Source organism: Budorcas taxicolor, chromosome 20 (genome assembly GCF_023091745.1).
Source record: "Budorcas taxicolor isolate Tak-1 chromosome 20, Takin1.1, whole genome shotgun sequence".
Taxonomy (NCBI): Eukaryota; Metazoa; Chordata; class Mammalia; order Artiodactyla; family Bovidae; genus Budorcas; species Budorcas taxicolor.
The window spans coordinates 27,487,619-27,505,619 of NC_068929.1; the positions used below are offsets into that span (position 1 = coordinate 27,487,619).

The 18,001-nt window shown below is 39.8% G+C and overlaps 2 protein-coding genes across 2 annotated transcripts in view; one reads left to right on the plus strand and one right to left on the minus strand.

Annotated features, from left to right (window-relative positions):
• The first annotated feature begins 2,832 nt into the window (after positions 1-2,832).
• The window catches only part of CDC20B (cell division cycle 20B), a 69,093-nt gene continuing 53,924 nt past the window's right edge, over positions 2,833-18,001 (plus strand). Inside the window, 3 exon segments of the mRNA XM_052658958.1 lie at positions 2,833-2,861; positions 2,863-2,884; positions 3,148-3,210. Of these exon segments, the coding sequence (XP_052514918.1) occupies positions 2,833-2,861; positions 2,863-2,884; positions 3,148-3,210 (114 nt within the window).
• On the minus strand, positions 13,017-17,814 carry GPX8 (glutathione peroxidase 8 (putative)). Its single transcript, XM_052658998.1, has 3 exons — positions 17,611-17,814; positions 16,738-16,999; positions 13,017-13,605 (listed from the first exon to the last, which is right to left on the minus strand). The coding sequence occupies exons 1-3, from the start codon at positions 17,812-17,814 to the stop codon at positions 13,442-13,444; spliced, it is 630 nt and encodes a 209-aa protein (XP_052514958.1). The 3' UTR covers positions 13,017-13,441.

The following is an 18,001-nucleotide window of genomic DNA, read 5'->3' on the forward strand; positions in this document are numbered from 1 at the left end:
AAAAAGTTACAAAAATGGTGGATAGAATCCCATTATATCCTTCACCCAACTTCCCTAAATATTAACATTGAACATACCAATAATAAATGATTATAGCCAGGAAATTAGCATTGCTATTACTCTATTAACTAATCAACAAGATATTATTCACATTTCTACAAGTATCCAACAAATGTCCTCCCCCCGCCCCCAGCTCTGGTCTAGATTTCAATCCAGGATCTCATAATGCATTTAATTGTCATGTCTAATTAGCTTCTTCTGATCTGTGGCAGTTTCTCAGTCTTTCTACCTGTCTGACACTTTTGAAGAGTACTACTGGTCAATTATTTTGAATGTCCTTCAATTTAGGTTTATTTAGTATTTTCTCATTATTGAAGTTATAATTTTTTGGGGGGGGGGGCAAGAATATCACAGAAGTAATGTTGTCCCCTTCCAAGTACACAATATCAAGAGGCACATGAGGTTTATGTGTCATTAATGGTGAGATTACTTAGTGAAGGTAGAGTCTGCCAGGTTTGTCCAATGAAACATCATAATTTTTCTTTTTGTATTTAATCATAAGAGGCAAACATCCTCATCATATTCACACCAATTTTAGCATTCAAGGTTTCTGACTGGGATAGTGTGTGATATTTGCCAAATGGTGATTTTTCTGTTTCCATTATTCTGAAGTTAAATTTCAATCTGAATATTTAAAAGGCACAATAGCTTTTAAAAGGAAAATTTTGACTAATATTTTTCTACTTTACATTAGGGGGAAAAGGTATTTGGAGGCTGTGAGATATACCATGGAATTAGTGGCTACAATGGAATTTATGAAGGTATTGCTCATAGAAAACTGAATTCTAAATGAATAATTTGCTATCCTTAGTACTTGTAAAGAACATGGGGTCTAAAATCATAATTTATATGTATTTATAAACTCATTAACTGAATTGGTTGTTACTCCTAAGTTTGTACCCATTCTTATAATTGGGTAAATGTAAACTGGTATTTAAAATAGACCAAAGATAAAAAGTCTTTAATACTATTTCCAATGTATTGCTATTTTTAGTTGGTATTGAAAACTAATCCTTTAAATCAACAGAACATCTGACTCTTATCCAATGATATTTCACTTTATTTAGCCTCCATGTTTGCTGAAAGGATTTACTGGAAGTTGGAATGAGTATCCTTTGAATGCACTGAAAGGAAGGTAGAATTCTTGTGGGTGAAGTTTAGAGATCTTTTAATCCAAGGGTTATTTGACTAGCAAGAATTTTGATGAATCTCATTTGAAGATTGTTACCCTCTGCAGCATTTCCCCTAAACCTTTATCATTGTAGATAGAAAATTGTCTTAAGATTGGGTCTTAGCCTTGGTGCCGTTTCTCTTGCTTTTCAGTGTGGAGGAACGCAGGAGACTGAGTTTAGATTTTTTTACAAAATCACTGACCCTTTTGACTGTCATCATATCTGTTACTTTCCCCACCTCAAAGGCATAAACTCATATGTTGTATTAGAGGGAAAAGATCCCCTGGAGAAGGGAATGGCAACCCACTCCAGTATGCTTGCCTGGAGAATTCCATGGACAGAGGAGCTTGATGGACTACAGTCCATGGGGTCACAAGGAGTCCCACACGACTGAGTGACTAACACTTTCAATCCATTGTCAGTTGGGGTGGGGGGGGGGCAGGGAGGAGGTAGTTGATAAGGGGAGGAGGGAGCAGGCTTTCAGACTGTCAGAGGTTTCCCAGGCTGTTTCCCCTCCTGCCATATGGCACAGCTCTCCTCTCCTGGCAGCCTGGCAGCTCAGGTGTGGCAGCTAAGGCTGCACAGTCCATCTGGCTCCTTTTCGTTTTCCCCCAAGCCCCTCCTTCAACCCCCAATATCATCCTCTTCTTTATCACTTATTTCCTAGTCTCTTCAGCTCTCTTGCTGGGTCTTCACTCGTCAGGTCACAGGCTCTTTCACCAACTCAATAACCATTGTTTGGGAAGAAAGCTCATAAGATCAAGTGAGAGAAGCTGAGCACTTAGAGCAAAGGAGAATTTCTTGAATAAATACGTCAGTGCTCCCCCCTTTCTTATCAGCATAGAAATCTTGCCACATTTCCCAGTCACTTTGAATAAGGAGGGAGAGCTGATGAACACGTTGGTGGAACACGCCTAAACTCAGTTGCTTACACAACGGTGATTATCGCCAAAACAGAGGTGGCCAGAGTTACTGTACCCCTCCGATGCCTCAAAGGCAGCATGATGGGGTTGGAGAATGAGAAGTGGGGGCCGAGGAAAAGGGTGCAGGACCCGTTATTACGAAACATTTTTGTTTCTAGTATGGAAAGAACGTTAATTCACAGAACCCGCTTCTTTGCCCGCCAACCCTCTCGCCTCCTGCGGCTCTCCAGCCCTCCGCGCCCGCCGCAGCTCAGACCCGCCACGGCTCGCGGCAAACCTTGGCGCTTCGGAGCGCGCCTCCGCGGACAAAGAGCTGGAGGCTGCGGGGCGGGGCCGCGGGCGGGAGGGAGGGAGGACCCAGGCGCGCGCAGGGGGAATCCCTCCCGGAGTCTGACGTCACCGCAGTTCTGGCCAATGAGAAGTCGGGTAGGGGAATTCCCGCTCCGGCGGCCGCCCAGCAGGCTTTTTAAACGGTACTCTGGGGACCACGCTCTAAGAGAGGTGGGAGGAGGGGGAGGAAAATGGAGGTTAGGAGTGAAATATGATCGTCCTAGGGGACAAGACTCCAGAGGTTTGTCGATTAAGGGTCAAGACTGGCTTATTCTTGGGGTACAAAACCAAAAGCGGTCGAGGAGAGGCTACGCTCGAGCCAGTAGGACGGACAAACGCCTCCAGAGATGGAGTGGAAACTGGAGCGCGCCGCCCGGCACTGAAGAAGAGATTCTGTGGGTGAGTAACGCTCCTCCGTTTCTTCGCCCCAACTTCCTAAAGGGGTTTCTTGTCGAAGTCACTGTTTGTAACACCTGTCTAGGACCAAGAGGTAGTTAGAACTCTAAATCTAATATTGAATTGTGTAATTTACATTCTGGAGATGGTTGTTTGCTTTAAAAGTGAATGTAATTTGACAAGCTGAGGCTCTAGAAACATTCACACCTAATATTATGATTTTTGTAAATAGTTTGTATTCCAATATGTTGCCTCTATTTTCAAAGGAGGATGTCATGCGGGTGCTCGACAAAGACATGAAGCAGAGGAGAGGTCAAGTTTCTCCCAAGGTGAGTGTCCAGTGCTTAATCGAGCTCTCTGTCTTAAATATGACTTTGAACAAACTAATTCTTGCTAAAGAAGATATTTGTTGGAAGTATGAAATGGTCTGAAAATGTAGAAAATTTGCACGTCTCATATCATCACTAACTACAGAGTCTATATCTAAAACATTTTTGTAAGTAATTGAAGATCTCTGCCAAATAACGGTAATCATTTGTATCTGAATGGTGCTTTCCAGTTTTTGCCTCTACAGAAAAAAAAAAGCTTGAATGTGTCAGGTAGGCAGTGCATCTCTAGCTGGCTGTTAAAATTTCATTTTAACAGTTGCTAGTTGCACTCCCCTCTGTTGCATTCATAATCTTGCCTTCCAAAGAATCGGAAATGGTGCCATCTTGTGGTCAAGAGGAGAAGTGCATAATTCACCGTCCTAGCTTAGTAATTTAACTGTTGATCCAGTTAATTTCACCTTGAAAGTCTGAACGCAAAGGTTTTCAGCTTCTCTTGTAATCAGTGTGAAAATAAAACAGATCCAAAGATTTTCATCTTAACTTTTACACATAAATAGCTCTTTTATCTTTATGGATCCCAGGTGGCGCTAGAGGTAAAGAACCCGCCTTGCCAATGCAGGAGACAAAGGAGACGCGGATTTGATCCCTAGGTTGGGAAGATCCGGTGGAGAAGGAACTGGCAACCCACTCCAGTATTTTTGCCTGGAGAATTCCATGGACAGAGGCGCCTGGTGGGCTGCAGTCCATAGGGTCGCACAGAGTCAGACACGACTGAAACAACTTAGCATGCATGCATATGCTTTAGATTTCTCATTATCAGGATTCACTGTTTTTCTCTCTAAATAGTTCACATTCCTTTAGTCTTTACGCATCGATTCTAGTTTCAAATCCACCAGTTTTAGAGTTTTCTAGACCTTCACATTTTTCTGTATTTCATTGGTGACACAATAAATTCAACACATAACTTTCAGAATGCACTTTCAGAATGCAATGACTAATATCCTTTGTATCAGGAAAACAAATGGCATTTAATTCCTTAAATTCCCTGAATACTCATATATTTATTTTTCCTGAACATAGCTGAAGATTTGTCTTATGCCCAGATTTTGCATAACCATGACTCCTAGATATTTTACTATTTAATACAAACGACTGGCTTTTTGGTCTGTAAATAAAAGTCATTGGAAAAACTGTAGTTAATTATAACTTTCTTAATTCACTTGTAAGCCATAACTATTTTCATATCTGAGCCTTAGTTTATAAACTTAAGTGGAAGTATTTTGAAAGTTTTTTTTTAAAGTTTTTGAATAGATGAAAAAATATTGATTTTATTTCTTATAATATTTTTGGAGAAACAGGTTTTGTCTATAAGTTTTAAAACATGTTACTATTAAGATGAAAGTTCTGCCACTGTTTCATGTTACAAATTTAGCCTCAGTGACCTCATGGGCCATGATGAGCAGCAGTGACCTGAATCAGGTAGGCAGTGTATTGTTAGCTGGCTGCTTTGGGTCAATTCAGCAGCCACAACTGCCCTGCCACTTGCTTCTGGATAAATTCTTCTTGTTAACGAAGTACACCGGTGACCTATGTGTGATGGGTTGGCAGTGTATTGTTAGCTGGTTGAATATGTGAGTGCCATCAGCTAACATGCAACTGCTATCTTATTGCATGTATAATGAGCATCAGTAATGGGTATAATTAAATCTAGGTAATATGTGTGTGTGTATGTATACTTTTTGCCATGAACCAGGACCCTCTTTACATAATGCTTATTACGACTTTTCACTTATAATACAATGAACAGCTTTATAATGATGAAGAAACTACTCAATAATAATCAACTATTACTTAATCATGTTAAAAATTTCAGATAATATTCTGGAGTCTGTCATACTTGTAGACAGTATTAAAGTATTTGAGAAATTATATATTTGAAGTACAAAATTGAGAATATAATGACAATTTGGAATGGAAAAACTAAAATGTTTCCTCCAATTTTCAACTAAGTCTTCAATATTCCTTTTGAATGATTAGTTTCTTAATTTGACATTAGAGTAGGTCTCAGTTACCATGTGTGTATACAGCTAAAGGTAGAATGTAGGTAACTTGCCAAATGAGTCAGTCAACTAAAACATTTTCACTTGAATATGAAGAAAACTGGGGATCTAGAGGAGCTGGGGATGGGGTTGATTGTTTAGAAGACTTGTCTCCAGTCTTCATTTTCTGTAAAATCACAGACTCATACAGTGTTTAGAAAAGACCATGAGATTTAGTTTGTGAAGGGGGAGAACTGACCATTCAACATAATTTTAAATATTTTCTTATTCCCTTGGAGCACATTTTGACCCATGGAGCAGTTCCAGGTTTGTGCTGGGTCCCAGACACACTGTGGTCGTGTAGACATTTGCAGCAAGTTCTTGGAACTGACTTTTGCTGGTTTGGTCAATTATTTTTACCCTAAATTAGGTGTAAGAAATACATTACATTCTTTACTGCATTGGATTATAAGTTATTGGTAAAATAATTTAAATTCTTATTTAAATGTAAGTGTTTTTAGAACCATGGGTTAAATAGATACCTATGATTTGACTCTTAAGTGTTTTGCTACTTTCAAATCTTATCTCCTTGTTGTTGCCTAGTATCATTCCATTTTCAGCATCTTTGTATTTAAGTATCCTTTACATGTAAATATTGTTTTCATCTTGTTTTTCTGAGGTTAAATTTCAGTATGTTATTTTCTATAGACAACCACTGATCTGTTGATAAAAAATAAAACCTACTAAATTTAAGAGGCTGGTCCTTTGTGTTTCACTTTTTAAAAATTTTTGTAAAGAGCAAGACATAAAATGCCAACATTGATACTGAATAAACAGAAGACATAGTTGTTCCTATTACTGAGATGATGAGAAAGAAGAAAGAATGGAGTGCAGTAAAAATAAATGAGATCAATGGGTAATAAGGTGATTGTATATATAAATTCAAAAAGAAAACGTTGCCATAGAAGTGAGAAGGAAAGAGAGGGGTCACACTTGGGATGTCAAAGGATGAGAAGAGGAAAGAGGGTTGAAAAAGAAGAGGGAGGCAGGCAACACTGGTTCAGAGTATTTTTTCTTGGGTGTTTTCTCTTGCGGCAGCCCCATTGGTGCTGGGAATGTAATTGCTTCCCATCACACCCTCTGGAAAATGTCCTACTTCCTCACTACTCTTTACTTGCCCTCCTCAGCAGCTCCTGCCCCCAAAAGAGAAGGCTTCCCTCTGCAAAGTGTGGCCTTAACTATTCAGAGGGAAGAGGCTATGTGAAGAATGGAAAGAAGTGTTATGTATTAGTTTCTTGGTGTAACAGTTGTTAGGATTTTATTGTTCCCTGGGGAAGATGAAGTCAAGCTGAGGGGTAAATATAGAGTGTCATCATATTAGCTTCACCCAAAACTGACATTTTTCTTTCAAAGGGACATGTTGTCAGGACTACACGTGATTTTGTACAGGGATCACTCAGGATTTTCCAGCTCATGATGGGCAGTCTTGAAACACAGTCATTATGTTTAAAGAAAATAGAGAAATAGTTTTTGTTTTCCTTCTTAGATTTTGTATATATATATATTTTCTTATTTTTTACTGGAGTGTCTTCCTACTTGAAATTACCTGAAGTCCAATTAGGTCATTTGCTGGGGTCCAGCCCCCGCAGGATCCAGGGAAACCCGAAGGAGAAACGGTGTTGGCGATTGTGATTGATTTAGAGAGAGATAGATAAGAATGTTGTAGATGAGAAAATAGAGGAGAGAAAGGCTGATATTCCTTGGTTTACATAGAGAACCAATAAAACTTCAAGACAAGAAGTTAGTCCTGTTCACGGAGGCCACAGGTGCCCTCCCGGTCTCCTGAGGGAGTGAAGACGCAGAACTTCTTCCCGTTCAGGTCTTAGAAACCCGGGCAGATAAGTGAACGCAGGGAGCCCCCATGCTCCAAGGGATCAGCCTGAAAAAGAGAGGGAGAGGGAGAGAGAGAGAGAGAAAGATAGAGAGAAGAAGAAACATGGGGTGACCAAGCTTCTGCGAGGCCCTCTGTTAATGTCAGAGGAGTTGGTGAAAGTCATGAAACAGTAAAACAGACAGATTCTGGTTTTGGGGTAGATGCTCGAGAAAGCCTAGGGAGCCCCTTGAGTTCTGAAGCCTTGCTTAACAGTTCTCTTCCACATGACCTTTGTCATGGGTGGGATCTCCCGTGCTGGCCTCCGGCAGTCATTATAGTGTGAGTATACAGTTAAAATGTTAGCAGCTTTTCATAATTCAGTAACTGCATATACATCCACATTTATATATAACTTGTCAAAATAGTATATTTGTGATAACAAGAAGGAGTATATATATGTTATGTTTTTGCTTCAGATTTTTCTCTTTCGAGATTCTTATGATATCCTGATTAAGTCTGATTTAAATCTTTTTGTGCTAGAGCCAGCTTGTCCTAGCTGGTGAGAATTGATTGCTAAATTTTCAGAAATTTTACAAGCCCGTTATGAAACAGTAGATTAAAATTGACTATGTGCAATTGTTCACGCCATAGAAATTGGAAATGCCGCAAATTGGAACTCCTCCACTAGGGATTTGGTTGTTAAGCATTCATGAGTCACCACTGTATGTTTGTTACATGGTGGTGGTTTAGTCACTAAGTCCTGTCGGACTCTTGTGACCCCATAGACTGTAGCCCACCAGGGTCCTCTGTCCATGGGATTTCCCAGGCAAGAATACTGGAGTGGGTAGCCATTTCCTTCTCCAGTGGATCTTCCTGACCCAAGGATTGAACCTGGGTCTCCTGCATTGCAGGTGGATTCTTTACTGAGCTACCAGGAAAGCCCATATATACGATCAGGTCAGTTCAGTTCAGTCGCTCAGTTGTGTCCGAATCTTTGCGACCCCATGAATCACAGCACGCCAGGCCTCCCTGTCCATCACCAACTCCCGGAGTTCACTCAAACTCATGTCCATCGAGTCAGTGATGCCATCCAACCATCTCATCCTCTGTAGTCTCCTGCCCCCAATCCCTCCCAGCATCAGAGTCTTTTCCAATGAGTTAACTCTTCGCATGAAGTGGCCAAAGTACTGTAGTTTCAGCTTTAGCATCCGTCCTTCCAATGAATACCCAGGACTGATCTCCTTTAGAATGGACTGGTTGAATCTCCTTGCAGTCCAAGGGACTCTCAAGAGTTTTCTCCAGTACCACAGTTGAAAAGCATCAGTTCTTCAGTGCTCAGGTTTCTTCGCAGTCCAACTCTCACATCCATACATGACCACTGGAAAAACCATAGCCTTGACTAGACGGAACTTTGTTGGCAAAGTAATGTTTGTGCTTTTGAATATGCTATCTATATTGCTCATACCTTTCCTCCAAGGAGTAAGCGTCTTTTAATTTCATGGCTGCAATCACCGTCTGCAGTGATTTTGGAGCCCAGAAAAATAAAGTCTGACACTGCTTCCACTGTTTCCCCATCTATTTCCCATGAAGTGATGGGACCAGATGCCATGATCTTCATTTTCTGAATGTTGAAGTTTAAGCCAACTTCTTCACTCTCCTCTTTCACTTTCATTAAGAGGCTGTTTAGTTCTTCTTCACTTTCTGCCATAAGGGTGGTGTCATCTGCATATCTGAGGTTATTAATATTTCTCCCGGCAATGTTGATTCACAGCTTGTGCTTCTTCCAGCCCAGCGTTTCTCATGATGTACTCTGCATAGAAGTTAAATAAGCAGGGTGACAATAACAGCCTTGATGTACTCCTTTTGCTATTTGGAACCAGTCTGTTGTTTTCATGTCCAGTTCTAACTGTTGCTTCCTGACCTGCATATAGGTTTCTCAAGAGGCAGGTCAGGTGGTCTGGTATTCCCATCTCTTTCAGAATTTTCCACAGTTTATTGTGATCCACACAGTCAAAGGCTTTGGCATAGTCAATAAAGTAGAAATAGATGTTTTTTCTGGAACTCTCTTGCTTTTTCGATGATCCAGTGGATGTTGGCAATTTGATCTCTGGTTCCTCTGCCTATTCTAAAACCAGCTTGAACATCTGGAAGTTCGCGGTTCACATATTGCTGAAACCTGGCTTGGAGAATTTTGAGCATTACTTTACTAGCGTGTGAGATGAGTGCAATTGTGCAGTAGTTTGAGCATTCTTTGGCATTGCCTTTCTTTGGGACTGGAATGAAAACTGACCTTTTCCAGTCCTGTGGCTACTGCTGAGTTTTCCGAATTTGCTGGCATATTGAGTGCAGCACTTTCACAGCATCATCTTTCAGGATTTGAAATAGCTCAACTGGAATACCATCACCTCCACTAGCTTTGCTCGTAGTGATGCTTTCTAAGGCCCACTTGACTTCACATTCCAGGATGTCTGGCTCTAGGTGAGTGATCACAGCATTGTGATTACTTATAGTTATTAAGAATTACATTTATGTATGTATATACATGCTATAGGTACACTATGATTAGTATAAAATTTCAAAAATGAAATACAACTTCTAGGGAATATTTCTGGCCAATTCGTATTTATTCAAATCTCCAGCACACTCTGCTATGTGTAACAGCACACTCTGCTGCCATTAGATGAAGATCAGGAGTTAGTAGGAAGTACTCCTCTCCACTTCCCAAACAAACTGAAACAAACTTCAAGTCACTGAATTATTAACCACTAAAAGTAAAATAGATTTTGTCTGTGTCAGAAGGGCAACTGCTGAATACTCTTTTACCTACTATTTTTCTGTTATCCTTCTCAGTCAGGCAGCCCATAGCAGTTTATTTCCCAGACTATTTGATGCTGAGATAGAGCTTATGCTCAGTTCAGGAAAGATGCATTATTTTTTCCTCTGTGTGTTTGCTGGCGGTGTTCATGAGTCATTTAAGGTCTGGGCAGCAGAACATGAGTAAATGGCTCGCTTCCCTTTTACCACATGTAGCCTGGTTGGACAGGCTTCCCAGCTGACTCAGTGGGTAAAGAACCCGCCTGCAATGCAGGAGATGCCAGAGATGTGGGTTTGATTTCTGGGTGGGGAAGATCCCCTGGAGGAGAGCATGGCAACCCATTCCAGTAGCCTGAAGAATCCCGTGGACAGAGGAGCCTGGCGGGCTACCATCCATAGGTCACATTGTGTCAGACACAACTGAGGTGCCCGAGCACACAGCCCAGCACAGCCTGGTTGGACGCCATAACCCTGAATGGACACCCATACATCACACATTCAAACCCCCACCTGCCCTCCCTGCATCCTCAGAGTGGTGAGAGAATCAAGTCCAATCTCGTGGAGACTGCAGACTGAATAAGGCAAGCAAGTCAGGAGATACATGAGTTAAAAACCCACTTTATATGCCTTTGGAGAGAACTGGTGGTTTGGGGCAGGATGGACATCTGAATTGTGTTCTTTGGGACAGTTCTGGTCTGTCTGGCAGTGGGGTGTCTGTGTAGCCTCTGCACTGCTGCACATACCCTGATGTGAGCACATAAGCACCCCAGCAGTCTCACAGCACTGCTGTGAACTCATGGAAGTCATAAGTGGGAATATATGGCAAGAATGTTCCGGAAGCAGCACTTCAAGGCTAAACAAAGTTTTGCTTAGAGGCCCAGAATTCAAATTGCTTAAAGGCTTTTGGGGGCACACTGGCAAAGGACAGATAGACTGGTTAGGTGGTTTCCATTTCTTCAGCAATAGGTTAGTATTGATTCCTGATCACTTGACTCGCTTGGTAATTCGGAAGGGGCTTTTTGTTCAGTTTGACTCCCCCTACCCCCACCATAACCAATTTACAGGTGAGAAAACTGAAAAGTAGTGGCCTGGCTAAAGGCCCTGCTGCTGGTGAGAGGGAGAAGCAGGCTTGCTTACGCTGACCGCCATTCTTCAGGAGCTCCTGCAGATCCCCTTGACCTGAGGGGAACCACACTCCACCCCTACCTGAGAGCTTACTAAATCCATTCAGAGCTGAGGGTTGGACATATATGTTGAAGCAGAAGGTATTCCAGGATATATTTGGTTTAAGAACTTGTAAGTGCTGTAGCAGAATTGCATACTCAGGTGGGCATTGCTGATTTCATCATGAAAAAGAATCTTCACTTTCACTCATCAGGTCAGAATTGGAGAGTCAATTCACTTATTTAGACTGGGTCTCCCTTCTTAGCCGAGTTTTTTCACATTGTTTTGCCCCCACTATTCCTGTTTAATTCCTTTATGAAATGAAGATATATTTCATGGGGCTAAGGTTGCTTTGTTAGTAATTAGAAGGCTGACAAAACATAAAGATCAGGACTTTGGGAGAAAAGATATATTGTGATTCTCAACAAACTCAGTGGTTGCTGATGTTTCTCGTGTAATTACACTCACTCCCTTTTTTTACATTAACCATTTTGACTGTTTGGAGTTGATTCTTCTTATTATAGCCATAGGAATGATGTACCATTGAATTCTTTCCAAATGGCTAATCTAGTTTGACCAGATTAGCAACCAAAATTAACCTGAAGGAATCAAGCTGAATGATCATATACTTATGGCTTTTTTCTTACACTTGGAATTTTCACTCAGAAATACAGACTGACTCAAGTGTTAATATTTTAATTGTGGAATTTGAGTTACTTCTGGAAAATAAGAAATATTGAAAATTATCAAGGCTTTTTCAAATGTTATGTCATTTATATTGACATTAAATGATAATGTCAGTAATAAACAACTATGCAGAGTACATCATGAGAAATGCTGGGCTGGAAGAAGCACAAGCTGGAATCAACGTTGCCGGGAGAAATATCAATAACTTCAGACATGCAGATGACACCGCCCTTATGGCAGAAAGCAAAGAAGAACTAAAGAGCCTCTTAATGAAAGTGAAAGAGGAGAGTGAAAAACCTGGTTTAAAACTCAACATTTGGAAAACTAAGATCATGGCATCTGGTCCTCTCACTTCATGGGAAATAGATGGAGAAACAGTGGAAACAGTGTCAGACTTTATTTTTCTGGGCTCCAAAATCACTGCAGATGGTGATTGCAGCCATGAAGTTAAAAGACGCTCGGTCCTTAGAAGAAAAGTTGTGACCAACTTAGACAGCATATTAAAAAGTGGAGATATTACTTTGCCAACGAAGTCCATCTAGTTAAAGCTATGGTTTTTCTAGTGGTCATGTATGGATGTGAGAGTTGGACTATAAAGAAAGCTAAGCACTGAAGAATTGATGCTTTTGATTTGTGGTGTTGGAGAAGACTCTTGAGAATTCCTTGGACTGCAAGGAGATCCAACCAGTTCATCCTAAAGGAAATCAGTCCTGAATATTCATTGGAAGGGCTGATGCTGAGGCTGAAACTCCAATACTTTGTCCACCTAATGTGAATGAAGAACTGACTCATTTGAAAAGACCCTGATGCTGGGAGAGATTGAAGGTGGGAGGAGAAGGGGACGACACAGGATGAGATGGTTGGATGGCAACACTGACTCAATGGACGTGAGTTTGAGTAAACTCTGGGAATTGGTGATGGACAGGGAGGCCTGGTGTGCTGCAGTCCATGGGGTCGCAAAGAGTTGGACACAACTGAATGACTGAACTGAACTGAACTGATCTGACTGGATTGGAGAAGGAAATGGCAACCCACTCCAGTATTCTTGCCTGGAAAATCCCATGGACATAGGAGCCTGGTGGGCTACAGTCCATGGGGTAGCAAAGAGTCAGACATGACCAAGTGACTAAATGACACTGATCTGGCTGGATATGGTAAAACATACCATGACCCTGTACTTAACAAAATTCTGTACGTGAAACAAAAATACATAAGGATTAGAATCTATGTATATTTCACATTTTCAATGTTTATTTTGCCTTTTATTACATAAAAATATCATTTACAGTTACTCTGGAAATGTCACACGGTATCTTGAATTCAAACAGTGGTCTAGGGTATTGACATTTCCATCAAGTACAATCCTAGAAAATGTCAAGTGAAATAATAGGATATTGAACCACATTGGTATTCTGAATTATTTAGTGTGGTTGGATGAAGTATTTAATATATTTCATTTAGAGTCATTGGCTGCTGTTTATTTTTGCTTTAGGTAACATCTGTACTGTGGACATTCATTACCACTCACAAGATAACATAAAAGGAAAGTTATCCTTCAGTGCCATATTTAATTGTCAGAGTTAATTTAAAAGGGGATCAAACCCTCATGGAGACATTTTGTATTCTATTGCCGTATAATGGTTCAATGGCATTTTCATAGATCCTCTTTCTTTTTTATAATCATTTGTCTAATCAGAGCTGCTATTTCAGGCCTGATGACTTCAATGGGTTCCTCTGGCCTCCAGGACTTTACAACTTGACCTTCAGGGTTGACCAGATACTTCCAAAAATTCCACCTTGGTTCCTTCTTTGAAGAATCTAAAATATCAGAATATATTTTCATGAGTAAAATTTTATTCTTTGTCAAGATTTTCATTTCTATTAGTATTTGAATAAATTACAAATTTAGAATCAAGTTCTAGAATTGTCATCATTGCAAAAACTGAATTAAACAAAAAGCGAAACACCCAAACTCAAAGTCTGTGTAATCAGATGTCTATATACTTGGTGACTTCACTGAAGATTGTACTGGACTAGAATCATGAAATGAAATAAAACTAGATTTGTTGATCTGAACCACTAAAAAATTTACCTTGTCACTAGCTGAAACTTTCAGTTGCTTAACATTTTTTTTTAAGATAAAGTGATACTTTATGGTCTTTGGTAACATGAATGTATGGATTACTTTTCGTAGTAAGTATATGTTTTTGATATTGTTATGTATTACATAGTAAGGAATGCTAAATAACTGTAGACATCCTTTTGATACATCTTAATTTAGGTAAGAAATGTAGAACTTTTTTCTATTTATATCATACAGGATTTGTGTGCATTATTATTGACTAGTATGAAAAAAAAAAGGCTTCCCTTGTGTCTCAGCTGGTGAAGAATCTACCTGCAGTGTGAGAGACCTGGGTTTGATCCCTGGGTTGGGAAGGTCCCCTGGAGAAGGGAAAGGCTACCCACTCCAGTATTCTGGCCTGGAGAATTCCATGGACTATACAGTCCATGGAGTTGCAAAGAGTTGGACATGACTGAGCAACTTCACTTCAAGAGAAAAATAGAAATAATTATTATATGCCTAGTAATGTATGCTTAGTGCTTTCAATGGATCCTCTCATATAATCTGTATAGCAAGCCTGTAAAGCTTGGCTATTATTATTATCCCCATTTTGCAGATGAGAAAAATGGAGGTCTAGACTCACGGTCACATAGCTAGTGAAGGTAGAGTCTGGACTGATATCTAGTTAGTCCTTTTTATTAGAAGAGCTCATGCTCTTAAAATAGGGGACAAGGCAAAGCAAGTAGATATTAGGAGAACAATGACAAGTTCATTTTTGTACATGAGGGGATTCAGGTTATGTGGGACACCCCATCAGAGGAGGCTTTGGAGCTTAGGAGCTAGAGCTCACCCAGGGAAAGGGGACAGAGTAAGGAGAGCCCAGGTGGATGTGGCAGAATCCTGAGGATCAGTAGAGGTAAGGGTGGATGGAAAAAAGGAACCTGGAAGGAAGAGAAGGAGCTGAAGTAGAAGTCATAGGCACTGAGACCCGCTAGGTTCAGGAGGGTCGTCGGAATGAGAGATCAAACACGGTGATCTAAGAAGGAAGCAGAGACAGGGAGGCAGAGAAACCAAATGTTAACTATTCTTTCAAAGATGTTAGTGATGAGGTGGGTAGAAGGAACGTACTGCTTAGAGTTTTTAAAGGTGGGGGATCCTTTGTTTATGCTGGGGAAAGAACCAATAAGGGAACATAGGTTAAAAAAAAATAAAAAGTAGCCTAATGTTTACTTATGTGTGCTATACTTTGCGTACTGTGCCAAGCACTTACACTGATTATTTCATTATTGGGAGTATTGCTGACTAGCTCAAACATCATTGACTTGGTAGGAGCATCATATTATTGGTTAAAGTCTTCTTAAAATCATTCTGAAAAATAGACATTTTCTATAATGGAAAATGTATTTTAAAAGATAACACTCATCAGAGCAGAGCTCTCTCTAGGCAGTATCTTTGTGTGAATTAGAAAAAGATACCCTTCTAGGTGGGAACAGTCCCTAGGCACATATGTTTCATTTGCCTGGGTTTCAGCTCCCATGTGACCCCTTATTCCTGTTCAGTGAACAACCTGCACACCTGTACAGAGCCATCTTGTTTGTGATCACATGATCAGTTACTATCTATTTTGGCCAATTTAAAAAGATCTAATTTTCATTTAGCCATCATTTCATAGTCTTTGTCTTTGGAGCTTCATCTAACTTTAGTGAAACCTTAAATCACTGTTACCTTTTTGATTACACAGGGTAAGTGGAGTTTCTTTTTTAGTGACAAAGAGGAAGAACCTAGGAGCTATTGTGCTCAAGTATTTGGCTCTTATAATTGAGAGATGACTACACAGGCACATACTGTGGCTTTTCTTCACCTCAGTGTATACTGGAAATAAAAGGAATAAAGACCTCACTTTTGTTGTCATTGATGGTGTTAGGCATTATGCTGACTGTCCCTAGAAATTTGAATACAGTGTCTTTGGAAGATTCTGCTTTCATACTTAAATACTATAGAATATCATTAGCCGGTTTGTTGGATTGGAAGACTGATTGCCTGGCTAAGGTCATGGTTTTAGCAAAATTCAAATTACTTGCAGTGGAAATGACTGAGGCAATCATCCACCTAAGTTAGATGAGAGGACGTGAGCTGAATGTCCTTTAGAATAGGGTCTGGCACAGTGGAAGCTCTGTAAGTAAGTACTTTATTTTTACTATTAACAACTTAAACCTCCAAACAATCTTAAGGGGTAGATACTATTGATGTCATTTTACAGAGGAGGAAACAGACAGAAGTTAAGTTATGTGCCTGGAGTCACACAGCAAAGGTAACAGAGCAGGGATTTCAGCCCAGATATGCTGGGGCTAAAGCTTAGCCCTTAGTCTCAATACTGCACTCCCTTTATGCTGAAAAAAATCTTTAAATAGACTTCCATAATTAGCTTAATTACAGAGGTAGCCTAACACTACCCTCCTCCAAAAAAAATCAAGATGTGTTATTTTGAATTTTACCAAAAACCACCTGGCAAACTGAGATGTCACCCGTGAGGATAATATCTCAGATAAGGCAACATAAAATTAACCAGAAAGATTAGTTTAACTAGTAATGCTCAGCAATATTGATAAGAGATGTGTAGCCAGCTTAAAGTACATTCTTTGGGAAAATAATAAGGAAAATACACTGTAGTAGATTTATTTTGCCATCCAAGAAGTTAAAACATTGATTTTAGGAAAACATAACTTCTAGAAAGTTACAGAGGATGAGAATCTAGTTCTTTGATAGTTTTATAAAACTTTCCCACTAAAACATTTAAAATGAAATAGGAAAGTATTGTCCTGGTACATTTGTTTTAAAAATGAAAGCAACTAAAAACATTAAATTGGTGAGGCAAGGTAGATATTTACCAACAAGAAATCTAAATGCAGGTTCTGCTTCGGATCCTAGAATCTTAATCTTGTGGAAGATGGGGAATGTTACTCCGAAGTTATTTCTTGCAAAAGATACTACTTCCTTGCTTGGGCGGGGCTCCGATTCTCCAAACTGATTGCATGGAAAAGCCAAGACGCTGAAGTGGAATGGTCCAAACTCTTTGTGCAGTTCCTGCAGTGCTAAGTAATTTCTGTCTGTGAGTTGGCAGTCACTAGCCACGTTTACAACTAGTGCAACCTCCCGGAAAAAGAAAAAAATCCAACCGGAAAGTGAAGCAAATAAAATATTAAAAAAAATTCTGCAAGTAGTTAAAACCCTAAACCATTTTGGAGGAATACAACCTTTGATAGATGATTATTTCATATTTTTATGAAATTTATTCGATACAGTAGATGTCCCCAGTTCTACTGAAAATCATAACCCGAATGCCTGAGTTAAAACTCTGAAAGATCACAACCATTAATAAAGCCCTAGGTACTCATGAAAGTTTTTTTTTTAATAAAAGATAAAATATGATTATTGATAGAGTGCTTTTTAATGCTGTTAGATTGTGGAGTTAATACTTTCATATTCACATTATATGGCATACTCCATAATCACATTACTATTAGAATTTCCTAAATGATTTAAAGTATTAATCCAGCACTTAAAACATCTTAAAGCAAATAGTTAAGATAATCAGTTATCAATTAGCATAGAAACTATGAGAGCACTGATGGCTAAAGTGATATACTAATTTCTCTGAGGACTAAATTATAACATGAACATATAACAGTAAAAAATAGACTGTTACGACAATAAGCAGAGAACATGGACAAACAATAGAAAAGTCAGAAGGTGCAACTTACTTTGCCTTTAAACTTTTCCAGAGAAACCGCTCTTCCATTTGCATCTTTCACTTCAAAAGTATAAAAGCTGTTGATTTTAGGTTTTAGGAATTTGAGTTGTAGGAGGAATAGCATTACTGTGCACAGAACCATAGACAGCAAGACTGCAAATGCCTTTGCTTTGGGCCCTGAACATCTCAAAGGGTAGGCTGTGAGAGGCTCCATTTTGGATGATTCTAGAGGAAAGTCTCAGCAAGCTGGAATTCAAGGAGGAGCTGAAACTTGAAACCAGCTCCGCTTAACGGAAAGTCAGGAAGGACAGACTAGCTCCTGCTCCTGTCACTGCTGGGGAATAGAAAGCTCCTTTTCAGAGATGGAGCCAGTTCCTAAATGAAGTACAAAGCTCTAAAAA

Excerpts from the sequence above, each read along its gene's own strand:
- GPX8 (XM_052658998.1), bottom strand. The coding sequence starts at position 17,814 with ATGGAGCCTCTCACAGCCTACCCTTTGAGATGTTCAGGGCCCAAAGCA. Across the intron at positions 17,000-17,610 it reads TGGAAAAGTTTAAAGGCAAA|GTTGCACTAGTTGTAAACGT; the intron begins GTAAGTTGCACC and ends TTTTTCCGGGAG. Across the intron at positions 13,606-16,737 it reads TGCATTTAGATTTCTTGTTG|ATTCTTCAAAGAAGGAACCA; the intron begins GTAAATATCTAC and ends CTGATATTTTAG.